The sequence below is a fragment of the Hordeum vulgare genome, chromosome 3H (assembly GCF_904849725.1).
Source record: "Hordeum vulgare subsp. vulgare chromosome 3H, MorexV3_pseudomolecules_assembly, whole genome shotgun sequence".
In the NCBI taxonomy this organism is placed as follows: domain Eukaryota; kingdom Viridiplantae; phylum Streptophyta; class Magnoliopsida; order Poales; family Poaceae; genus Hordeum; species Hordeum vulgare.
The window spans coordinates 11,574,268-11,600,003 of NC_058520.1; the positions used below are offsets into that span (position 1 = coordinate 11,574,268).

Genomic DNA, 25,736 nt, shown 5'->3' on the forward strand with positions numbered 1-25,736 from the left:
TAAATGCAACTGCAGTCTTCTTAAAAAAAACATGCAACTGCAGTCTACAGACAGCAACTCCCTCCAGGGAAGGAACATCGGCGATCCGCAGTCTCCGCTTCACTCCGGTAGACAGGTTAGGCGCCTCACTCGCTCCGTTTACTTGCCAAAAATCCACAGCGCAGGATCAAATCGACTCTCATGCGCCAGGTTTTCACAAAGGAAACGGAATCAACTCATCCCCTCCAATGAAGAAGCAGACTCTAATCAGAGCCAACGAGGCAGAGTAGCCACTATTTCTACAACCCTACACCAAACAATAATCCTAATGCGTGCTACATGTAGATGAATACACATATTAGACCGTCGATCGATCATGGGTACCGAACCGCTGAAATTCAAGAGTAGTAAAAAGAATCTGTGAGCATTCTGTTAACCACAACAGCAACCAGTCCACAACCACAAGGCCAACAAAATCCCCCACCCTTCACGTCTTTTTGCCTGCCTCTCGATTCAATTCCGTATGGGAGCACCAAGAATTCCACCAAGGCCCTATAAACATCCGCACAAGGTCGTTCAACCGGTCGCTACTAATTACAAAACCCCAACCGAAAGCTCCCTGGCCTCCAACAATGCTGGGATGCAATGCAGCAGTGAGAGACCTTCAAGTCATGACAGCTACCAAAAATATCTTGAAAGAATAGGCAACGCCTCTCACCTTGGCCCCGTGCCCACAACCCCAGCTGCAGCAAAAAAATGCTCCCACGGGAGGCGGAGATGCTGGAGTTCTGAATGCGTGGAGAGCCGCTCGATCTGTGCAAAATGAGACATGCTCGACCGCGGGAAAGCGCAGCCTCGCGGTTCAGTGCTGTTATTGCGCGCATGAGCTGTTGCTTGACTTTGATTCTTCTAGGATCCGGTCCATGTATCTGCGGAACTTCTCGGCCTGGGGGCCGGGTCTCACAATGTTGACGTTGCTCCACTGGGAGCATGGATCGCTGAACCATCTCTTTCTGCCTGTGCACCACGCTCCGGGAACAGGTCTGTGACGCCACCGCTGGAGTATTTTCTCATCAATCTTGTCCAACAGATATTCTTTCTCTTGAAACTTCCTAGCAAAGGGAACTCCGCTCCCTACTATCTCATCATAATGTGTAATGTTTAGAAAACGGGGTTCCATCTGAGGTGGATCGTCCCAGGCCACGTACCGCAAGTCATTGTTCACCGTGAAATTACGGAAGTCAGAGTTGCACGCGACTGAGTGGAAATAACCTTCCTGAGGCAGCATCACGTTCGTGAAGTACATGAGAAGGGTTCGAGGGAGGTTCTCCCATCCAAAAATGCAATACTCTATAAACCGCCGGTTTAGAATGACCCAGGGAGAACCTATCAGAAATGGAACACACATAAGGATGAAAAGTATTGGATTGATAGGAAGGGCCAGTGAAGTAGAAGCAGATGTATAATAATACCTGTGAAGAATTTGAATCCATCTGGAGTTGCCCGTTTCTCCGTGGCTTGGAAGAACTGATTCCTCCCAGCCAGGTATATCCCAGCATCTACTATGACTGGTTGCACTCTCTGAGACCTACAACAATATATTGGTGAAACTAATACCAGTGGAACGAAATTCTTACTAAGTTCAGATAGTACATACTCTTTCCATCCAATATCACTAGTGTGATCGATGAAGTTGAGGTTCCTTGGCACAGACGAGAAGACATGAATCAGGTCTGCAGCAAGCGAAAACGTAGAAGACCATAAATACCAGAAAATTCAAGAGTAGTCAAGCTTCATTAATTACCATACGAAACATTATGAGTTGAGACATTTCCATACATGAGCAAATGTAAAGTGTATACGTCAAACTTAAATAACTCCAGACTGACGATAAGTAAGTTTTTTCTTGAAACCATCTTAGCAACATAAACGGAACCAAACACAGATCAATAGTGTGGAGTAAGGAGTCAAATAAGTTTGTTGTGTATTTTGTCCGATGCATCATTCTTGTTGGCTTAAAATTTAAGGTTTCCTCATGGACAACTCATGGATTTCGGGAGGAAACACACGAGATTCATTTCTCAACTGAATGCCGATATTCTTTTCCTCCATTTTTTGTAATTCCTCTTTATTTATTCAATTTCACCAAAGACCCCCCTTATTTGTTAGAAACAACTTCCCCCGGACAATCAGCATAAATGAAACACGAGTAGAACTAGATGTTGTCAATTACCAGCATTTCATCATATGTTCCATATAAAAAAGGTGACTGCTATATGTTGGAAACAAAGCTACATCTAGAGTTGCATAGCTCAAGGCTGACAAGATCGATGAGCTTCGATATGAACAGAAGAAGATAGGTAATTTAGTGGGTTTGGGCTTGACAACAGGAAGCAGGAACACAGCAATTGGCGAAAAAAAGATGCCAAACTACATTAGTACGTAGTAGTATAAGTTCCTGTCAAGGGCAGCTTTCGTACCAGTGCCTAAACAACATTGTGAACAAGTACAAATACTCCTTCGTTACAAGTCAACCAAACCTAACAGCAGCAACAACATTCCTAGTTTATAGTAGGTAGGAGTATAAGTGTATAACTATGCATCTAGTAGTAGTAGTAATTGTACTACAATGTGACAGCAAGCATTAAACAGCACTTAAAACAAAGCAGCCTCGCAAAGACAGATTTAACTCCCGGGGGGCTACAGCAACAGCTCAACCGAACTGCCGAAAATGTCCCTCTGCAGCTCGACAATTGAAGAAAGAAACGCCTCCCGAATCCCCAAAGCAAGGCACCCAACCAGATTTGCGCTACTACTACTACTAGATCCGGAACCAAATCGTGCTGGATTGGGGACGAACATTTCGAATCTTACCGTCCTGGGTGAGGAGGGGGTAATCGGCGGCGCTGAGGGTGACGAACCAGTCCCACTCGGCGTCCAGCCGGAGCAGGGCGGCGGCGGCGCGGAGCGTGGCGGCGAGGCCGGAGGAGCCCATGGGAGTGCCCGCGGCGGGGCGGCCGACGACGTCGACGTTCCCGAAGGCGGCGACGGCGGGGGCGGCCCGCGCGACGGCGGCGGCCAGCTCGGCCCGCTCGGACTCGGGCGCGTCCGCGGAGAGGTGGAGCAGGTACTGGTTCCTGGGGTGGTAGACGGCGAGGAGCAGGCGCAGGAGCCTGCGGCCGTCCCCGCGCCCGCCCGAGAGCAGGTAGGCGAAGGCGGGCGGCGCGGCGGCCCCGCGGCGCACGTAGGAGGGCGGCGGGAGGCGCGCGAATAGCGCGGAGGAGGCCGAGAAGCCCGAGAGCGCCGAGAGGAATAGCATGAGCGAGACGAAGGAGACCGACACCAGCGGCAGCAGCCACTTGTCCGCTGCCCCCATCCCCGCCGCCCTCCTCCGAGACGAGCAGCACGTCGTTGCTCGCTCGCTCGCTTGCGCGCGCGCTACGAAGCAGCAGCAGGCGGAGGAGGAGGAGCAGGGCTGAGCTTCGGCTAGCCGGGCGGGAGGGCGATGCCGAGGCGGCGGGTCAACGGCGATGCAGCAGGGCGGCGGGATCGCGGCTAGGGTTTGGTTTGGCGGCGAGATCGCATCGGGGGGTGGGAATGGCGGGCGGGCGGGCGAGATCGGCAGCTCGATCTCCTCTGCCTCTCTCTCTCTCTCTGCTCGCTCGCGTAATACGTTTCTCTCTCTCTCTCTCTCTCTCTGTGCCTGCCTCGCGTACGGAGGTGGGAGAGAGAGCGTGAGGCGCCTGCCTGTCGCTATGTACCGGCGCCAACGCGAGCGGGACACGTCGACCCGGCCGCCCCGCTGCCCATGACACGCCGTCCCCACGACTCCGGGCCCGCACGTCAGGGGGACAACGGCGGCTGGGCCTGGGTGGCGTGGCGATTGGGGCGGGGGCCGCCGGGCAGAGGGAGCGGGGGGTTGTCGGATGGGGCGAGCGAACGGCGCTTGCTTCGCTTAGACGACACTGACTCGTGGGCCACGGCGGGGTGCCGCTCCCGCGCGGTAAAGAATCAGGAATCCATCGGGCGGGGGTGGGTAGGTGGTGGGGATGGCCCGCCGTGTCAGTGAGAGGTCCGGCTGGCCATCGTCGTGGGGCCCGGGTGTAAGCGACCGAGGAGTGCTTCGAGTCCAAGATGGTGGTCATTTAACTGCTCTCTGCTTGATTAGCGTCAATTAAAAAAGGCCATAACACTGCACTTAGTAGTGTCAGCGATCTCTTTCTCCCTCCCTTTTCTCGCTTCTCTTTTTGAGCAACCGACGGAGACTCTCCTTCTTTTCTCCCACTTTTTCAAATCGAGTCTCAATCGCTTTGCCGCCGCGTGACATCAGGTTAGCTCGAACGACCCCTGCCAACCATCCCATCTTGTACACTCTAGTGCCGTATATGAATGAGCACTGCACGCTCGAAGCTTCACCGGATGTTTCTTCTTTCCTCTTCGAGCTCCACTGGACATCCCATGGATTGTTACTATGGCGGGAAAAAGAATTTCGGTGCCTCGACTCCGACTAATACTTTAGGTTGGTTTTCAGTCATTGCAGGGACGGCATTTGAACAATATGAATGACGTTTTTTTAAGTTAGTAGAAAAACTGTTAAGATTCTATTCATCGACAACGAAGCTCTCGAGTTTATTAAAAAAAGCGACGAAAACCTGTATAACAAGCAACCACACCTTACTAAACTAGAGCAATAGCACACATGGCATACATGAAAATTGGTAAAACAAAACAAGAATAATTGAGTACACAACAGCCATTGAATGCCCGTATATCATCCATCATGCTCGCGACCGAGCGACTCGACTTCGTTGCAAGAACATGGAAGGCACCCACATTGAACATGTTTGCCACAAGTGTGTTCGTCAACCTCATTGATCTTAAAGCGAGAAGACATGTCCAAAAGGAGGCAAACAAACTTGTCGAGAGGAGGACAAACAGGACTTGTCCGACGCTCCGCATGTCAAGTGTGCTCATGATATCAACACGCGTGCAACAACCATCCTTGGGCAAACCCTGGATTCACACCGCCGGCCCGACCATCCACACCACCACCGACCAAGTGTGCTCCACTGGAACCTCTCACGACAATGCTTCCAACCAAATAAGGCAGCCAAGCACACCCATTGCCGATCCGACAAGGCGGATCTCGTTTCACCGAAGAAATGATCACAAAGGCGAAGCGGTGGATCTCCTCGATGATGCCTTCGGAAGAGAAACAACGTCCCGAGATGGTGCCATCATCGGCCTCAGCAAGATTTTTCATCCAGAATCCACACGCAACCACACCATCACGAGCCAACGCCTGCGCACCCAACTCTGCGCGGCCAACACCATGCATCTAGCACGTCGAGCTAAGCACCAACGCATGCCGAACATGACGGATCGGGCCCTTCCCGCTGCATCGCAGATTGTGCCAGAAGGGGAGGCGGCGTCGCGGCCTCGAGGCCAACGCCCCACCTCGGCCATCCGTCACCGCCGCCAGCCTCAGCTGAAGCCATCCTTGGATCTGCTCGCCCGCTGTCGACGGAGGTCATGCATCCAATATCCGCATATGTATGTAGAGAAAACGATCTGCCATCGCCATACTCGAAGCCAGCCAAGCTTCGCCGGCGAGCCCCTCAGGGGGCGACAAGGGAAGGGAGGGAGGTGGAGGGAGTAGGCGGTCGGTGAGAGTTTCTCCCCCTGAGTCGTCAGGGGAACGACGCGGGGATTGGGGGAGGGAGGAGAGCTCCCTCGTGTTAGATTCGGGTGCTTATTTTCGAATTGGTCTTTTGATCAACCTTCGGCAAATTTTGTCTTGCAGCATTTTGAGAGAATTTTGCTCACATGTTTTGCGAACCAAGGCAGCACGTAGCAGACCGGTGGTCTCCGGTGGAGGGACACGTTTTTTATCTTTTCTAATAATTGGACGGATCCTAATGCAGATACAAAGAGGAAAATGTGTATAGAGAGAGACAAATGCAATTACACACACCTCCCTCCCCGTAGCGTAGCGTATATCCATCCATCCTGCAATCAGCGTCGACCGAATCACGCCTTGTTCTCTTGCGCGGGGCAACGGCTACTCGCCAACTCCAGAAGGAAGCAGCTGGTCGTCACGCTGCTGTCACCCGATCACGGGTCGCCCGCCACGCCACATGGACCACGACGTGGCGGATCCGATCTTTTTTTTTTTTTTTCCGATGATAGCGAGATCGATCCGATCTTTTTTTTTTATATGTACAGATAGAATTATCCGATGTTCCTTTTGCTCGGACCTGTCGCCCGCTTCGGACGCCGCGGCCCAGTGTGACAACTGACAAGACCGCGCAGCTCCCAGCCCGCTACACGCGGGAACGGCCCGGTAGCCCAGGTCATCTCCAAGGAGGGAGCCGCTCTCCCCATCCCATGCCGCAACAAACTAACCACCACCACACAACGCACGCACCTGAGCTGGACCAAGAAGAAGACGAGGAGGCTTAAGCCTGAGGCTAAACCCCTCCTCCTCCGCTCATCGCCGGTCGCAGCGGGATGGAGATCAGGGGGCTGGGGCAGATGCTGGCGGCGCTGGCCGCGGCGCTGTTCCTGCGGGTCGCCGCCGCGGGGGCCGGCCCCGCCCTCCTCCCGCCCGCGGAGGAGGAGGAGGAGGACGCGGAGGCCGGCGAGGGAGGCGGCGGGGTGCGGCCGGTGACCATCCGGTGGGCCCGCGTCACCTGCGCCCTCAAGAACAAGCGCGGGGACATGGTGAGTCGCTCTGATTGGCCCCGCCCTCCCCCCTCTCCCACTCTCTCCTCGCCGGAGTCCGTGGCCGAACACCTTGCGCGCGCGCCATTGGGCGCACGATAGCGAGGGCCCACGTTCGGCTTGCCCGAGTGGCTGCCGCTGGGCCCTGCTAGGGCGTTGACTGGTTGACCCCGACCCCGCGATGTGTCAGTGGCACTCGACAGTGAGCCATACTGTTAACTGAGACCAAGTCGGATGAATTTTCTGAATTTCCCAGAGCACACACGCCCGACATTGTTCGTCAAGTGCTGCGTAATCATCGCAGGACCTGAGTTGCGTAATTTTGCATCAGACAACGATTCAGAGTGCACACACACACACACTGCATTGTTGACCCCCGGGCGGGATGTAGCAGTGCCAACAGTGAGGCCAAACTGTTATCGTAGGACAAGTTGCATAAATTTTGCGTGGTCTATTAATCCCTTGTCTGGATTAAAGATCTTCCAGAGTATGCACACCCTGTATCTGTAGGTATTTTTTGTGATGTGTCGCATGATTTTGGCAGGCAAGGTTCTTGCTGTCGAATCTGTCGGGGGAGGCGAAGCCGGGGAGGCTGCTGGCGCTCATGGGGCCGTCAGGGTCCGGCAAGACACGCTGCTCAATGTGCTGGCAGGGCAGCTCACGGCGTCGCCTTCCTTGCACCTCTCGGGCTTTCTCTACGTCAATGGCCAGCCCATGTCGCAGGGCGGTTATAAGTAAGCTATGCTAATTCAACTTTTGGTCTCAGACTCTCAGTTTTCGCAAACATTTGCGGAAGAGAAGTGAGTGTGTTTCTTTGTGTAGGATTGCTTATGTGAGGCAAGAAGACATTTTCTTTTCGCAGCTAACGGTGCAGGAAACACTCTCACTTGCTGCTGAACTACAGCTTCCTGACACGATGTCTCGAGAGGAAGGAGAAGTATGTTGATGATCTTCTGTTTCGTCTTGGATTGGTAAGTCATCGATGATTGATCAATAGCAACTCATTTTTTCAGTTCATCATGGAACCTGGCCTACATGATTGTTGGATGATCTATACATGTTACTCTCAGTCCATCCTGATTTGCGTTTTATAGTACTATAATTATGTATTCCTCCCTTTTTAATGAAAGGTCAACTCTGCTGATTCTATCGTGGGTGATGCAAAAGTACGTGGAATTAGTGGTGGTGAAAAGAAGCGCCTCTCGCTTGCATGTGAACTGATTGCAAGTCCTTCAGTCATCTTTGCGGATGAACCAACAACAGGTATTTTACCCGATTCACCATCCTGTAGTTTTGAATTAGCCTCTTATTTTAGTTCTGTATAGTTATTATTGTAGCTAAATTTACTTGCAGTCGGGTCTCTTCTTTTATCTAGCAAGTTAATGTAAATAGATAGTAATATAGAAGAACTTAATAAAAAAAGTAGCAACACACAAACCTATTCGCTCAAATTGAAGGTTAACTCGGATTTCGTGGCACCTTGACAATGTCGTTGCCCTCCCAAAGGGCAGGGAGGTTTCTGCCCTGGTTATCCCTGCAAAAGTACATAATGGTAGCACTGTAAAAGTACAGATGGCTGTAAAAGAATCCATCCCTGGTTGTACTGTGATAATTTGTGACCAACCTAAGGGTTGTCTCAGGCAAGACAATCCACCCAAGTATAGCCACGGTCCCATGAAGAAAAACGAGACAGACAGTTCTTGCAACTTACCGTTTTAAGTGGGATCACTTATTGAAGTGTTGAATTTTCACATGGATCAGCTTTTTCTCCTGAGATCCTCTTATGAATATTAGCCATGGTTTTCTCAATAGCCTGGTATACCTATCTGTAAAATCTGAACTGATTGATAGCGCATGAACTTTGTGTATGTTTATTACTCTTTTTCAGGCCTTGATGCATTCCAGGCAGAGAAGGTGATGGAGACTCTTAGACAGCTTGCAGAAGATGGGCACACTGTGATATGCTCTATACACCAGCCAAGAGGTTCAGTTTATAGCAAATTTGATGACATTGTGCTACTGTCAGAGGGAGAAGTTGTATATATGGGGCCTGCAAAAGAAGAACCTCTAAAATACTTTGCATCATTAGGGTTGTTATTCTGTCATCACTAACATTCCTTTCTGGCATTTGATGTTTTCTGGAACACAATATTTTCATGATTTCCACATATCTCAAATTCAAATGTATGCACTGCACTTGTTTTTTTTATATAATACAGTTGAAGTTAATTATCCAGGCATAGATTGGATTTTGGTAACCCATTTGGAATTTATTCTAAAGTCCTGACTTACATGGCATATATGTTAGTTTGAGCCGGCACAGTGAGATTAACCATTATACTTGAACTCTTGCAATACTTAGCTCTAACCCTTTTTATTCATACTATACTATCTTATGTAAATCGTTGCGCCAGAAATTCAGGGATGCACTCAACTGTTAGCCTCACAAGCCTGAGAAATAATGTTTTTGAAATTATCCAGATCGATCTTGTTAGTAATCCTCAAGCAATGTGTAATGTATATACACATGTCAATCATGAATTGCAGTATGTTGTGCAAATGTGTTCTGGTCGTCCTAAATTTTTGCCTGATAAATTAACCATTTCCATTTTTATGTTTTATTGAGAGGTGTATAATGTTTTTGTTGTTGAAATCTGCATTTCTTCTAATATAATAAGCATGGTTTGGAAGAGATTGTTATGGACCATCCACGACAATTAATAATCATACATTGAGCGCGCCTACAACATTGTATTGGTTATGTAGTTCTGTGTGGGGGTAGAGTTCATGCCGTTGACAGTTTCTTGCAACCATATTATCATAAGTATCATGATGTGACTTATTTACCCAGAACTAGCTTTTCATGTATTATCTTTTTAGTCACATTCTTCCAACTTCTATGCATTAGAAAAAGGGCAGTCCTCGTTTAGTATTTATAAATGATATGGTGTCTTTCTAAGGCATGGTTGTGAAAGATGATATATCTTGGACAAGAGACAATGTCACCGCTAGATAAATGGTGTGCACTCAGAACTAATATGGAGATCATGTCTTCTTTTCTAATTGTCCTGTAATACTTTTTGTGGTCAATATCACATTTTTAATATGTGGGTATGATATGGAGTATATTGCTACCACTATCAGATGGATTCCGGATGGACAACTTGAGGATCTCCTTTCTTCATATCTCACACCAACTCAAGTGATACGGTGAGGAGTTTGGACATAAGCACGGGTAGTAGCTGGCCAAATTTATTTAATAGGTAGCATGATCAAAATTGTGTTTGCAAGGGTCTTGGTTTAGTTAGATAATTTACAATGTAAAATTTATTTGTTTATTCTTTTGACCTGAATGACATGCTAAATATTGAATCATTGCATGTTGTTATTTTTAATTTAATATGCTATTCAATACAGCTTAAATTAAGCTTAACAACTATGATAACTTAATCAGCGCGTACAATAACGCCTCAAGAGGTGCGCCTGGGGTGCAGCCCAACCAATAGTTCTCCACCAAGTGTCTCTATCAGGCCTTGCTTACCACCCATGGGCCGTGGGAGCTGAACCTCCTTTGGGAGATTAAGGTTCCAATGAAGATCCGCATTTTCTTTGCCAATGGGTGTGTGGCAGACTCCCTCGGGACGGAGGTCCTTAAATGAAATGGCCCCACCAACGGAAAGTATCCACTTTGAGACATCCCTGAGGATTCCAACTATATCTTCTTTCGGTGTCTTGCAGGCGTTTTCCTTTGGGAGGCTTTCGGGATGTTGCTGGGTGGACCTTTGGTCCCATGATAATCTCGAGGTCCTCCACTATTCTTGTGTGACCCGCCCATCCAAGTGTTTGGCTAATAGTGTCTTAGCATGGATGCATTGAAAGCGTGCGGAACAAACTTGTCATTGAAAATGTGATCCCTCAACGCTATTTATAAAGCTGTATGGCTTCTTGCGCTATGACGATCGCTTAGCAAGTGAAGACAACAAGATTTCCGACATCGTTTTCAACGGTCTCCATTGTCACGCCGCGTCAATGGCTCCATCGCCCCCACCCCCTCCTCGAGCCCGATTAGTCTAGTAGCTTCTTCTTTGTGTGTTGTTGTGTCGTGTCCCCAACCAGGACTTATTTTCTTTCTGCTATAACTTGTACCTTTCATCTTGTTGGTTGTATGGTGCGGTTGTTTTATAATACAAAAACATTTTCTCATCATTATCAGAACTTCAAGAAACAAACCACTTAGGTTATGTTGATGAATGCCATATTTTAAATCCGATATAGTGAGGAAGATTTCTCTTATGAGGGTATAGTGCAGGAAGACTTCTCATATTCAGAGCCCTGAATATTTTCTTTTGCATAAGCGCGAACCTTATCATTTTCTCATGAAAAAAGTACAATATGCAATGCAAAGTAGATGAATGTACGTAAGTAAAAAAATACAGGAAATAACATTAGCAAAATAATGCTATATATGTTTCAACCTAAGCATGTGCTCCCTGCAGGTGTACCTTCTTGTATCTTTCAGTGCGGCTCTATTGTGTCAATGTGTCTATGACAAGCGGTCTCCACATGTCATTATGTGTTTTGTTCAAATATAACAATCCAATATATAAAAGCTACCAAAGCAAAAAATAAAATATGTTGACTTTGTAAACCTTTTCTTTCCTCTTGCTATAACAAGTTTTTAGCAATCCAATATACAAAGGCTATTGGAGATGCTCTAAGGTGTCGCTCAACGATTTCAATATCTCCACCTGAGAAGCATTGTTTCTGTTAACTTCACAAGTATCTAAACAAGTAAGAAACATGAACACGGTCAAATTCAAATGATAATGTCCATGGTAGATTGGTAGTGCAAAAACATGCTTTGCCTAAGGCGCCAGGCTCAGGTTCTGGTCCTCTTACGAGGGTCTCTTCTGACAGAAAATTAAGCAGAGTCAGGATGGCCGAGTGGTCTAAGGCGCCAGACTCAAGTTCTGGTCCTCTTACGAGGGCGTGGGTTCGAACCCCACTTCTGACATCCCTTTCTTTTCTTTTAACATCCTTTTTCCTTTTCTTTTTCTTTTATAAGAAACTAGCCTGACGACTAGCAATCAACTCCCAAGCACCCAAAAAAAAAAACAAACTCCCAAGGACGTTCTCCGCAAAACAAAACGAAAAAACTCCCAAGCAGTCAAGCCACACGTGTTGTTTGCTTTAGAAAAGCAGATTTCTTTGTCAACATTCTTCCGTACGTGTTGATATTTGTTGCTTCGGCTGCTCGGACGGTGAAACAGCTTTGCATTTCCCAGTGAAAAGCAATTGTACAACGGAAATCCCGCATCACCTAGCCAACGCGTGCAATAACAGTAAACATTTTTATTTTACAAAATGACAAAGAACTCATCAAATGCCCTGGCGTAGACTTGTAATTGCATGCGTTGGCGGGCGCTTCTCCTGCTAGCATTAATCCTTGTCGTGTCAACCACGACTAGATGAAAATGTTTAGGTGGGCGATCGCCCCGGTAGGATTTTCGAAAAGGAAAATCAACATCTTTTTTCTTTTGCGGGTAAGGAAAATCAACATCTTAATCTCCACAAAAAAAAAAATCAACATCTTAATGGCATGAATACATAACTACTAGATCAAGTTCATTTAATGTCGGAAACAACAACGCTAGCCATGTTCCTCGTGCGTCCTGTTGCGACACGTGTTTTCAACTCTTCAGTTCTTCTCTCTCAAAATATGTTTTCTTTAGTTTATGTGTTTGTCCCTGCATCATGTACACTATACGAAGCTAACAACAAGTTAAAATGAAATGAAATGATTTAACCTCCAGAATTCTTTGTACAACAAGCTAACAACAAGCTAACAACAAGCTATATCAACTTCCAGAATTCACATGAAAAACAACACTGAGCCTACTTTCTGTCATGTTATAACTAAAGTAATTTCAGCATATGCTTCTCTCTGTGATGAAGCCCCAGCTTGTAGCTTAGCTTCATTCAGTATAAAGAAGAGAAGTTGCTCTAAACATGATCCTGGCGCCTCCTGTTCCTGCCTGTTTTTTCAGCTCTTCTAATCCCCCCTCGCAAATCATTTCCCTTTGTTTATTTGATTGCCACTACATGATACGCTAATAAGCTAGGTAATTCCAAACAAGTTAGGAGAAGGCACTACCCAACAAGTTGAAACAAAGTGAAACTATGTAAGGTGATATCTACTCCGTGAAGTTGGAGCTGTATATATAAGGGGGAAGTATTATTAACACAAGGAATGTTGAGCGTGTACACCTACCAGTTCACTTTGAAAGCAACTAGCTAATTTGCCATAAAAGCTCGAGCTACCGTGAAAAGTTGGCTACCCTAAGTAGCTACTACTTCACTTCATGGTTTATACATCCCTTGAGTCTTCATTCTTTGAAAATATTTTCAGTGTGCCGTTAACTAGAATCCACATGGAAAACAACACACACACAGATAAGCTCATTTTGTCACGAATCATCGCTATCACAAACAACTCCAATAATAATATGCCACCTTCTCATTATTCGGAATTTATATACAGGTAAAAAATATATATAATTTTGTATACATAGTAACATCAAGTGAAGCACCCAGATATCTAATCCCTTTTTTATATACGCGTTGCTGACTACAACCATCGTATGATATATGAACCGCGCACAATAACAACACAGAACCCACATGTTTACAGGATCCTCATGGAAGACAAGATCCATACAATTATGCCTACTTTTATCACTAATCATTGACATCACAAACAGCTGTGTCATTTGGGTCTTCTCGTCACTAGGGATTTCGGATACATGTAAAAAATAAAAAAGGAATTTCATATAGAGTATCCGCTCGAAAGCACACAGATAACTCATCATCATAATTCTTTTTTTTTCCTATAAATAAACGTGAAACTAATTACAAGCATCATATATGTCACCGCGTGTGTGCAGAACACACGCAAGACACCAAGGAATGTGGACGTCCCTTGCTGATCCATGAATGGGACGCAAGGTGAGGATCTACAGCAACTAGAATTGCACAAGGTGACACGATGATCTACCCAGATTCAGGCCGCAAGGTTGTGTAATGCCCTACTTGCTTTGTGTGTTGTTTCTTTAGTGGGTAACGAGCTAAAAGTCCTTTTAGGGAATGGGGCGTGTAGTGTGCTCCTACCTGTATTTTTACCAAGTGTGCAACCTTCCATTGGAGTGGATCCAGTGTGAGTATAGAAAGTTGCCCTCCTAAAATCTTCCTAAAAATTATCCTCCGTCTTCCTTAGTAGCTTGGTCCTCCTTTTATAGTCCAAGGGATACTGCAACGGCTTTGGTACTAGTGTGTTGTGGCTTTGTAGCTTTGCGTTGGTATATCAATACATCCATATTTTAGATTATTGTTTTTACATGTATACATTAAGGTGCCCAGGTTTAAGTTTCTCCCTAGGCCCCAAAATATCAAGACCGTCCTTGTGGTCCATGATGCTACTAGGCGACTAGTCACTCGTGAAGGCGGGTGATCCACCGTCCATCTGCTTACTCAAGGTACAGTATGAGAGTCTTAGAGCACCGGCTGAGCCTGCTACTCGCTGCAACTCTTGGGAAAAATGGACAAATCTGACCCACGGGCTGAAAGAATTCGCAAACTGGACCGTCTTTGAAAAAAATCCACCGAGCTGACCCTTTTGTGTGGCGCCCGATGCGTAGGCGCCATACTACACTGTGCTAAGCCGTCGACGTCACACACCCGTCCACGCTGGCGCTGTAGGGCCCACCCCCAACCAGTGTGACGCCTAAGACTCAGGCGTTGCACTGGCGACCGTGTGGCGTCGAGCTCTTAGGCATCACACATTCAGTTATCCAGCCACGGGCCGGCCCCCTCCCCACCCCCCCCTCCCCATTCACCCCCTTCACCACAAAGTGTTCTCAGCTCGTGTTCAAGTCGCCCCTACCTCAAATCCCTCTCCAAATCCACAGATCTGAAGGTTTGGTCCGGGCATTTCGTCTTCCATCCCTCCCTTAAAGTACCCCCGATCCCCTCCTTCTCATCCCAAAAAAATCCCATTTGGTGATTTTTGCAAATGTGAGGAAACCCTAGCTCTTCATGAATTTTGGGATGTATATGATATCCTTGCATTTGTTTGTATGTTAGGATAAGGGGTATGATGGGGTTAGGATTAGGGTTGTTAGGATGTTTGGATTATGGTTTGTTAGGGTTAGGGGTAAGATGTGGTTAGGTTTATGGTTGGTTGGATGTTAGGAATAGGTTTTTTTATTAAGCAGATTTTGTAGTATTTGGATCATTGCTTATACAAAATATTGTATGTTGTGTTGTTTAGGGATGGGAAGAACATGTTTTTATGTTCATCACATGGACAAGGATACCTTTTTAAAAGGCAATATTGATCCGGACCCGGATGAACTTGACATGGTGTTTGATTGTTGTCCTAGCTATGCTGAATTGTTGGAACAAGTCCGAAAGGATTTGAATTGGATGGACCCAAGTGATGTAGTTGAGTTTGATGGTAGGCATAATGTGGGATTCAGAATGCACATTCGTTGGAAGACCATGTGTGTCAACTCCGAGCAACGTTGGCTTGCATACAAGGATACGGTGGTTGAATCACTAGACAAAGCCCTAGAGTTATTTGCCATAAAAATGATCCTAACTTGCACCTAAATTTGAACCAGGTTGCCTCTCCGATTCTTGAAGCTAGTCCTCCACGCATCACGAAGATGCTAGCATTAAACCTCTTTTGACACAGATCGAGATCCAACATGAACCATTGCTAGAGTAGAATAATGAGCATGATTATGATGAGAATGATGATCTTGTTTCTCCATGACAATAGCCTTAGTGATTTCGACAAATATATTTTGCAAGAGACAATGGATCATTCTATTCCGTACTCACGTTGCTATGCATCGGAGTCGGACGATGACGGTCCCGATGAAGAAGTTGATGAGGAAAGGTTCACGGCAAAGGAGGCTGAAGCTTTCACGAAGGTATTAGGGCGGGATCACCGGACACCATTGTTCGAGGATCTTAGTCTTGCGGATGAAGTCGTGGTTGACGGAGGCAAAGGCATATCGTTTGGCGTTAGGGCACCTTCTCACCGGGACAGACATGGGAAGAATATTATTTTGCCGAGGTCAAAGTTCGAAACATTCCTTGAACTTAAGATGTGGTTGGATGAATATTCGGTTACGCATTATCGTCCACAAAAAGTTGTTCATTCAGACATGAAGTTGCATTACACGGTTGCATGTGAGGATTCAGGATGTCCATGGATTGTCCGTGCAAGACCATGGAAAGGAGGGGCCGTATGGAACATTGTGAGTTGTATGCTTCACCTGTGTCGAGGCAAGAGGGTTCATGGCCTGCTTTCATCGCAAAACCATAGACAACTCACCTCCGATTTCATCGCTTATAGGCTTTCCAACTCCATCTCCTCTCTTCCTACAATGAGCATAAAAAAGCGTACAAGACCTTGTGAAAGCCCTCTTCCACTATGAGGTGAAATAGGAGAAGGCATGGGAAGCAAAGCAATCCGCGTTCAAGATGTTGTATGGTGATTGGTAGGAAGCATACAACCGAATACCTAGGTTGTTGGGAGCTATTGTCGCCACTAACCCGGGCATGGTTCATGTGGTCAAGCCGTACGGGGAGAAAACAAGGATTCACAATGGAAAGACGTTCCGCGTATTTGGCCGTGCATTTTTGGCATTTGAGCAATGTGTGAGGGCTTTTCGGCACTGTTGGCCGGTCATCTCCATCGATGGCACGTTCTTGACCGACCAATTCAAGGGTACTCTGTTGGTTGCAATAGGAAGTAATGCCAATAACCGGTTGATGCCTTTGTCTTTTGCTTTGGTTGAGGTGTAGAACAATATTAGCGGGAATGGTTCTTGCATATTTTGAGAACCAAGGTATTACCGTCTGGAAGGAAATTTGTGTCATATCGGATCGCCATCAAGGAATACTTAAGCGGTTGACATTGTCATTCCCGGCCATGCTCCTTTGAACCATCGATGGTGCATGCGCATTTTATGCAAACTTCTACCGGGCATGTGGTAGCAAGGAGTTGTGATAATCTTCAAGATTGTTGTAAATCTTTTTCGACAAAGCGATTTGCAAGATTGTACAACACTTTGGTTGCAAACAAAAACTTGATGCGAGACGGTCTTGAGTTTCTCAACGAGGCACATTCAACTCGGTCAAAGTGGGCACGAGCTTATGATGAAGATGACCAAAGATATGGTCAAATGGCGAGCAACATGGCGAATGCTTCAACGGTCTTGAAGGGTGTATGTGCGTTGCAGTGACGGCAATAGTTCAATACACATTTGACAAGTTGAGAGCACACTTTCTAAAGTACTCAATCGAAACAGATGATCAGATTGCGGCAAAGAACAAGAAAAATTACAAGTACAAGTTCCCACCAAAGGTTGACAAATGGATGGCATTTCAATCACGGAAGGCTGACTCCCAAACAGCTACGTTGTACAACAACGAGGATTGACATACCAAGTGAATGAGCCTGGAGGAACGACAAACGATGGCCAGCAACACAGAAACAGGGTGTTCAAGGTATCTTTATCGTTGTGTGATTGCTCTTGCGGGAGGCCAAGGTTGATTCATCTCGCATGCTCGCACTTGTACACGGCAGCTCGCACTAGGAATGTGGACATCAACCATCCGCTAACTGTGAGGGAGTCCGAATTCTCGATCATGACAACGAAGCATACATGGGCTCCTAGATTTGAACCATACTTTGACCAATCACAATGGTCGGAGTATCATGGAGTACAACTATGGTCCGACCCGGAATGGAAGGTGGTCAAACGGGGAAGACAAATAAAAGACAAAGTGTTTTAGAGGAGACATGTATGGATGGGGCCATGATGGTGGCAGAGAAATGGGGAACGACCAATTCCAAGAGCCTACTGAGAGATCACATTTGTGGAGAGTGTGGTGTAACAGGGCACAACACAAGAAAGTGTACCAACCCAAAGAAGAAGTCCAAAAAAATGATTCAAGGTCAAGCCAACCAAGTAGTAGCCAACAAGGTCCTAGCCAAGCAAGTACGAGCCAACAAGGTCCTAGCCAAGCAAGTAGCAGCCAATAAGTTCCTAGCGACCATGTTCCTAGCCGACTTGGACTTACTAGAGGACGTGCTCATGGGATAGTGCGTCGTGGTGCTAGAGGCAGGGGTGGGAGAGGTCGTGGACTTACTAGGATTGGTATGCATGGTTAACTACGAGGACCATTTCCGTATGTCACAGTATTGACTTATCTTTTTCATGTTGTTTTTCATGCTCCCTTCTATATTAACCATGTACTATAATTATTTTACTAACTATTATGTTGTTGTTTTCTGTAGGTATGGCAGCGTCTCAACCCAACAAGGCAACAACGGAGTGGGTGGAGGACAAGGATGCAATCGGTGAGGACCAGGGCTTGTGGGAGAGGGCTGCAAAAAAGTTGAGAGAGGAGGACACAACCAAAGTGGCGAGGAATAAGGAAGATGAGAGGGAAGCAAAGATGAAGGAGGAGCTGAAAATAACGCTTGACCACTACGGCTATGAGAAGCAGCAATGAAGGATGAGAAAGAGATGAAGTAGCAAGCTATAATAAGGCAACCTGCAGAAAGTGCAGCAAAGAGAGAGTGGGAGCATCAACGCTTCACGGAGAGGGTGATGCAAGAGGCTTCAAAATGCGCAAAAGGGAAGAGGAATAGGAAGAAGAGAGGAAGAAGAAGAAGGAAAAAGGGCCTTGCTCGACACAATAGAGCGTGTTGCTTCAATTCGTCATCGCGCTTTCATCTTTGAACCTATTGTATTGTTGAACCTTGTCCACTTGCGTGCGTTGTTAGTATGAAACTCCTCTATTATGAAACTCTTTTGTTATGGAACTCGTGTATTTGGAACTTGTGTACTATGAAACTCCTCTATTATGAAGCTCTTTTATTACGGAACTCATGTATGTGTTCTTTGGGTAACTTGTGATGTCTTATTATGTGATAAATTATGAAACTGCTGTGATAACTTGTGATGAGGTTGTGCTCAAATAGACTTGCTGCAGTTTTCATTGTGTGGCGTCCTTCATATAGGCGTCACACATGGCGAATGTGTGGCGCGTGAATCCTAGGCGTCACACACGTGAACGAGTAAGAGCTGCGAAATTCAAAATTGCATGTGTGACGCCCTTTACATAGGTGCCACACATGTGAAAGCGAGTTGAAACAGAGACTCTGTTTAGATATGCATGTGTGGCGCGACTCTTAGGCGTTGCACATGTGTGGCACCGAACTCTTAAGCGTTTCACATGTGTGGCGCCTCACTCTTAGGCGTTGCAGATGTGTGACTAATAGCAATACAGTTTGCTCCTCTTATCTCAAAAATACAGAATTTCTCGAGAATTTCAACATATTAGTTTAATATAATTTCACAATTTCAGCAAAGAGTGACACCAAATAATAAGCTTAATCTAATTTTCATCTTTGACCGAAAGCTTGACTTCATAGTAATATATGTTCAACAACTAGTTTAACAACTTAAAACACCGACATCTACTAGATCAACATCTTAAAACACCAACAACACTAATATTACATTCACCGCGTCATGTGGCCTCGTCCCCTCTTAGAAGGTAGCTTCTTTCTCACAACAGGTTGCGGTTCCTCCAACTCATTATCATCGTCATCGTCATCGTCCATACTTCTCATCTTTGTCACATCTTCTGTCATACGCGAGCCCTCGGCGACCGGGTTCTTTCCTTTGTTCGCATAGTCCTCCGGTGTGAACCGCTTAATTCCCCTCTTAGACCTCAACAAGTAAGCGGAGCGTTGGAAAGCCTTCAACGTCATGTCGTCCTGAACCTTCAATATAAAAACGGACTCGTCATACTTCTGAAGAGTTGAATGTGCAGAATCTATGATGGATATGGCATACCTCTCGAGACAACACATCATCCTGCAAATGAGCTGCTGAGGTAATGTCACCATCGTCCATACAAGCTCCCGATGTATTTGAATCGTCTAGAGTATTCCTATGAGATGAACCGGATCTTGATGGTTCAGAATATTTGGGGTCACGGCAACCTAAAATATTGGATATGCGCCACAACTTCTGGCCCTATTTCTTTAAGATTGAAAGACAAATGAGATATAGAAGGTACCAAATGTTGCATTGCTTGGGAAATTCTGAATTATGACACAACACCTTGATGATCTGGATGTAGCGTGTCGGCGCGGCGCGCAAAAATCGTCGAACGATCGCAACTTCTTCTAGGGTTGAACCATGGCCGCGAATGCTATTGGCGAGGGTCTTGAGACGGGAAGCAAATTGATCAACCGTCTCGCTTTCCTCTACCTTCAGGCACTCGTAGCTTCTCATCAGGGATTAAAGGTGTGCTTCCTTGTTGCAGCACATCCTTCAGCATGGCGGAGTAGATCGCCGTTAATGCCCGGCGATCCGTCCGGTACTTTGCCGCACCCCCGCATACTCGGCGTCGCCGAGGTCGACAGCTTCCCAAAACTCCGCTGCCTCCATGGCGACCTCCATGTTCATCGCCCATAGTGCGTAGTTATCTCGATCCAGCCAGGGGAATTGCGACACCCCCACCATCGACATCGGTGCTCCCGCTCCTGCCACAACGATCTCCTTGCCTGGGTTCGACATGGTCCTTCAATTGCTTTCCGAAGAACACACCAATAATCAAGGCTCTAGATATCAATTGTTGCCACAGGCCCGATCACGCGTTGCACGTCTGCTCCTTGACAAGTACTTTCCGTGGACCGAACACGTACATACAATACCATGACGATCGATTCTTCGTGAGGCAATGTGCACGTACAAAGCTACCTAGCTTTGTACGTACCAATGGCCGGAAGCCTAATAGATTAGACTTCCATAACTTGGCCAAACATAAAGAATTTGATGGCTAATAGGTGTGTGTCGCGCCTATGTTTGTATTACTTATATCTGGTTATCTTTACAAGGGGCTAGTACACACACACATATATATATATACTGCCTATCATATCTAGTACAAGCCGACTCGGCTACAAATCCAAGTCCGTGCCGGACTGGATGTCCTAATCGTGATTATCTCCAACAGAGCCGCAACTTCTAGATCGACTTCATCTTTTCTTGATATTTTTTTAATAATAAAGCAATTACTGACCTGCCGTCCCTCTTTAAATGACTAACCAGGAAAACGTTTTGTTTTTACAAAAAGAACCTCGTGTTTTGGAGTATTCCATCCGAGATCCTTCTGTTAAGATAAGGTTTCGTTTCTGGCGCGCATGTCATCCATGATGGAGCGCCTGCGCTCCCTCGGCCTCTACCGCTTCCGCTCCGACGACTTCCCTCCCGAGTACAACTACAGCCACCCCGCCGCCAGCGACACCGTCGGCACGAAGCAACAGTACAACAGGAGCATGTCCAAGCCGGTCGCGAGGAAGCCGGCAAGCAAGACAGGCAAGGAGGCGGAGAAGGCGGCCAGGGCGAAGGTGGCGACCAAGAAGGCGGTCACGGCCGAGGTGAGGAGGCTGGAGCGCGCCCCGGTGCCGACGCCGGCTCGGCTGGTGCAGCACGCGCCGAGGGCTCCCGCGGCTCGCGCGGTGTTGACGGAGGCGAGGCGGCCGGACGTGGGGCCGCCGGAGGCCGCGTGCGTGGACGAGAGGGCGGACGACTTCATCAACAAGTTCCGACAACAGCTGCAGCTACAGAGGCTCAACTTGCTGCTCAACTACAAGGAGATGCTCAACCACGACGCATAGCAGATGCAGACCAGCACAGGATTCAACGCTTCGATTAGCTATCCCTGTGCTATTTCCTGCAACCTCCACGGGTGGTCTCCTCTCCCCAATGCATCCTAGGAGAGGGATCCAAATCGATCCTGCACGATCTGGAGGAGCCGGTTGCCGTGACAATCTTTTGTAAGATCAATCTGATCTCCCTATTACTCAACTCCACTTGACCACTAAACTGAGGATGATAAGGAGATGCAACTCTATGGTGGCATCATACTTAGCGAGCATCTTGCGGACAAACACCATGTATGAAGTTGTGAACCGCCATCAGTCATCACATATCTAGGGGACACCAAATCTTGGGAAAATAACTTCTTTAAGCATCTAATAGAGGTGTGATTATCAGCATTTCTAGTGGGGATAGCTTCTACCCACTTAGTGACATAATCAACATCGACTAAGATGTGAGTATACCCATTGGAACTCGGGAAGGGTCCCATATAATCAAAGCCCCAGACATCAAATGGTTCAATGACAAGTGAATAGTTCATAGGCATTTCCTGACGCTTACTGGTGTTCCCTATTCTTTGGCATTCGTCACAAGACAAGACAAACTTACGGGCATCCTTGAAGAGAGTGGGCCAATAGAAACCTGATTGCAATACCTTATGAGCAGTTCTATCTCCAACATGGTGTCCTCCGTAGGCTTCGGAAGACACTTCTGCAGGATCTGTCCCTGTTCATGTTCAGGCACACAACGTCTAATAACACCATCTACTCCTTCCTATAAAGGTGATGATCATCCCAAAAGTAGTGTCTCAAATCAAGAATAATTTCTTCTTTTGCTGGTAGGTGAAACCTGGGTGGTATGTATTTGGCTACGATATAGTTTGCGTAATCAGCATACCACGGTGCACTATGTGAAGTGCGGATGACATTCAATTGCTCATCAGGAAAGTGGTCATCAATAGGTCGTGGGTCATCAAGGACATTCTCTAGCCTGGACAAGTTATCTGCTACAGGGTTATCAGCACCCTTTCGGTCAAGAACGTGCAAATCAAATTCCTGTAGCAGGAGAACCCATCTGATTAGCCTAGGCTTAGCGTCCTTCTTCTCCATAAGGTACTTAATAGCAGCATGATCATAGTGATAGTGACTTTGAGTCAACTATATAAGATCTGAACTTTTCACATGCAAACACGACTGCTAAAACTCCTTTTCCGTAGTGGCATAGTTTCTTTGGGGCACTGTCTAGAGTTTTAATAGCGTAGTGAATAACATTCAACTTCTTGTCAACTCTTTGTCCTAGAACAGCACAACAGCATAATCACTAGCATCGCACATGATTTCAAAGGGCAAGTTCCAATCAGGTAGTTGAACAATAGGTGCGGTTATCAAGGCCTTCTTAAGTATTTCGAAAGATTCCTCACAATCCTCATCAAAAACAAAAGGAACATCCTTCTGCAAGAGGCTGGGTAAGAGGCCTAGATATCTTAGAGAAGTCTTTAATGACCTTCTATAGAAACCAGCATGACCTAGGAAACTTCGTATACCTCTGATATCTGTGGGGCAAGGCATTTTCTCAATTTCATCAACCTTAGCCTTATCAACTTCACTACCTTTCTCAGAGATTTTGTGTCCTAAGACGATGCCTTCATTAACCATGAAGTGGCACTTCTCCCAGTTCAAGACGAGGTTGGTATCTTTGCATCTCTGTAAGACTCGATCAAGGTTGCTGAGGCAATCGTCAAAGGAAGAACCGTAAACGGAGAAATCATCCATGAAAACCTCAACAATCTTTCACAAAAGTCAGAGAATATAGCCAGCATACATCTTTGGAAGGTGGCAGGTGCGTTGCATAAGCCAAAAGGCATACGTCTATAAGCAAAGGTACTGAAGGGGCAGGTGAAAGTGGTTTTCTCCTGATCAGATTGTGCAACAGGTATTGCGAGAAACCTGAATAACCGTCTAGAAAGCAGAAGTGTGTGCGTTTAGATAGCCTTTCTAGCATTTGGTCGATAAACGGCAAAGGATAATGGTCTTTCCTGGTTGCCTTGTTTAGTTTCCCGAAGTCTATCACCATCCTATAGCCAGTAATAATCCTGTGTGGGATTAGTTCATTCTTATCATTAGGAACGACGGTGATACCTCCCTTCTTAGGTACGCAGTGTACTGGACTTACCCAATCACTATGAGCAACAGGATAAATGATTCCTGCTTCCAGAAGCTTTAATATTTCTTTCTCACGACCTCTTTCATCCTAGGAGTTAATCTCCTTTGATGATCAGCAACTGGTTTAGAATCAGGATCGTTTTTAATCTTGTGCTGACATAGAGTGGGACTAATACCCCCTTAAGATCATCAAGAGTATATCCAATAGCCGCACGGTGCTTCCTCGAAGTTTTTAATAGCTTCTTATCTTCGTGATTCGAGAGGTGAGCACTAATAATAATATGATATATCTCCTTCTCATCAAGGTAGGCATACTTAAGAGTATCTGGTAATTGTTTTAGCTCGAACACAGGATCACCCTTTGGTGGCGGAGGATCCCCAAGCAGTTCAACGGGAAGATTATCTTGAGAATAGGATATTGTTCTAAAACAATTTTATCTATCTCATCTCTTTCATCCATATGCATATCATTTTCATGCTCAAGCAGATATTGCTCTAAAAGATCCGTAGGAGGTACGACAATAGAGGCAAGAGCAATGATCTCATCCCTACAGACGACTCTTTTTCATGGGGTTGTCTTCCAAACTTGGAGAAGCTAAATTCATGAGACACACCCTCGAAACTAACAGTGACAGACTGTTTAATGCAATCAATATGAGCATTGACAGTGTTGAGAAAGGGTCTACCAATTATGATGGGACAAAAGCTATCTTGTGCAATAGCAAGGACGAGGAAATCAGTAGGATACTTCGTCTTACCACACAGGACTTCTATGTCTCTCACAATTCCCACAGGGCAAATAGTGTCTCTATTAAGCTAGCGAATAGTGACATCAATGGGTTCTAACTCAGCAGGTGCAATCTCATCTTTGATTTCATCATATAGGGACCAGTTATTGCACTAAAACTAGCACCCATATCACATAAACCATGATAACAGTGATCTCCTATCTTGACAGAAACAACGGGCAGGCCAACTACAGGTCTGTATTTGTCTTCCGCGTGAGGTTTAGCAATTCTAGCGGAGTCCTCACAGAATTTGATAACATGCCCGTCTATGTCTTCGGCTAAGAGATCTTTGATATAACAACACTAGGTTCAACTCTAATTTACTCAGGGGGTGCAAGTGATCTAATGTAACCCCTACGTATCACAGTTGGAGCTTTAGAATAATCCTTTTTCCTAGCAGGGTGAGGTGGTTTCTCATCGTAGGCACAAGGAACAAGAGGATCACTAAAGGAAATGACTTTCTCTTCAACTAGATTGGGTTTAACTATGTTGACTTCTACACGAGGATGATACTTAAAACCACTTCTCTTTGGGAACATCAATATGAGCAGCAAAAGATTCACATAGATATGCTACTTTCTCAGAGTCAAGTCATACTTAGCGCTAAAATCTCTAGAAGTGTTTGTTTCAAACAAAAGATTTAACGCAATCAAACTGGAAATTCGTACCTGACTCCTTACCTTCTTCAAGCTCCCAATCTTCAGAGTTACGTTTGATTATTTCCAATAAATTCCACTTGTGGTCAATATCCCTCTTCATAAAAGAACCGGTACAAGAAGTGTCAAGCATGGTACGATCTTCATGAGAAAGCCGAGCATAAAAGTTTTGAGTGATAATTTCTCTCGAGAGCTCATGATTGGGGCATGAATATAGCATTGATTTAAGCCTCCCCCTAAGCTTGAGCTATGCTTTCCCTGTCATGAGGCCAAAAATTTATAAATATAATTCCGATCACGATGTACTAAATGCATAGGATAAAACTTTTGATGAAATTCCAATTTCAACCGATTGTAGTCCCATGATCCAGTATCATCACATAGCCTATACCATGTCAACGCCTTATCCTTCAAAGATAAAGGAAAGACTTTCTTCTTTACCTCATCCTCGGGCAAACCTGCAAGCTTAAATAAACCACAAACTTCATCTACATAGATTAGATGCAAGTCTGGATGTGATGATCCATCTCCTGTAAAAGGATTAGCCAGCAGTTTCTCAAGCATACCCGAAGGAATTTCATAAAAGATATTTTTAGTAGGTACCTCAGGTTGAGGAGCAACTCCTCGTGCTTCCGTTCGTGGTGAAGATACCCCGAACAAATTCCTCAAAGG

The 25,736-nt window shown here is 46.0% G+C and overlaps 2 protein-coding genes, 1 non-coding gene and 1 pseudogene across 4 annotated transcripts; 3 read left to right on the plus strand and 1 right to left on the minus strand.

Moving 5' to 3' along the window:
* Positions 1-387: 387 nt before the first annotated feature.
* LOC123442501 (beta-glucuronosyltransferase GlcAT14A-like) lies at positions 388-3,689 on the minus strand. 2 transcript variants are annotated; one of them, XR_006630477.1, is made up of 5 exons: positions 2,854-3,689; positions 1,637-1,712; positions 1,452-1,567; positions 698-1,365; positions 388-614 (listed from the first exon to the last, which is right to left on the minus strand). XR_006630477.1 is itself a non-coding variant. In XM_045118564.1 (4 exons), exons 1-4 carry the CDS (start codon positions 3,353-3,355, stop codon positions 851-853), a joined length of 1,209 nt encoding a protein of 402 aa, XP_044974499.1. In that variant the 5' UTR covers positions 3,356-3,689; the 3' UTR covers positions 388-850. The 2 variants fall into 2 exon arrangements, 1 of the variants encoding a protein (XP_044974499.1); XM_045118564.1 differs by having other exon boundaries at positions 388-1,365.
* Positions 3,690-6,370: 2,681 nt separating this feature from the next.
* LOC123442505 lies at positions 6,371-8,960 on the plus strand (annotated as a pseudogene).
* Positions 8,961-11,632: 2,672 nt separating this feature from the next.
* TRNAL-CAA lies at positions 11,633-11,716 on the plus strand. Its single transcript has one exon. It is a non-coding gene; the product is annotated as a tRNA-Leu (tRNA).
* Positions 11,717-20,241: 8,525 nt separating this feature from the next.
* On the plus strand, positions 20,242-21,513 carry LOC123441335 (spidroin-1-like). The gene is made up of 2 exons (XM_045117816.1): positions 20,242-20,269; positions 20,981-21,513. The coding sequence occupies exons 1-2, from the start codon at positions 20,242-20,244 to the stop codon at positions 21,511-21,513; spliced, it is 561 nt and encodes a 186-aa protein (XP_044973751.1).
* Positions 21,514-25,736: the final 4,223 nt, after the last annotated feature.

Bases quoted from the DNA above. Each gene is read 5' to 3' on its own strand.
- LOC123442501 (XM_045118564.1), bottom strand. From the start codon at position 3,355: ATGGGGGCAGCGGACAAGTGGCTGCTGCCGCTGGTGTCGGTCTCCTTC. The intron at 1,713-2,853 runs GTAAGATTCGAA...CGCTTGCTGCAG, and splicing joins CCCCCTCCTCACCCAGGACG to ACCTGATTCATGTCTTCTCG. The intron at 1,568-1,636 runs GTATGTACTATC...ATATTGTTGTAG, and splicing joins AGTGATATTGGATGGAAAGA to GTCTCAGAGAGTGCAACCAG.
- LOC123441335 (XM_045117816.1), top strand. From the start codon at position 20,242: ATGGCGACCTCCATGTTCATCGCCCATA. The intron at 20,270-20,980 runs GTGCGTAGTTAT...TGTTAAGATAAG, and splicing joins CTCCATGTTCATCGCCCATA to GTTTCGTTTCTGGCGCGCAT.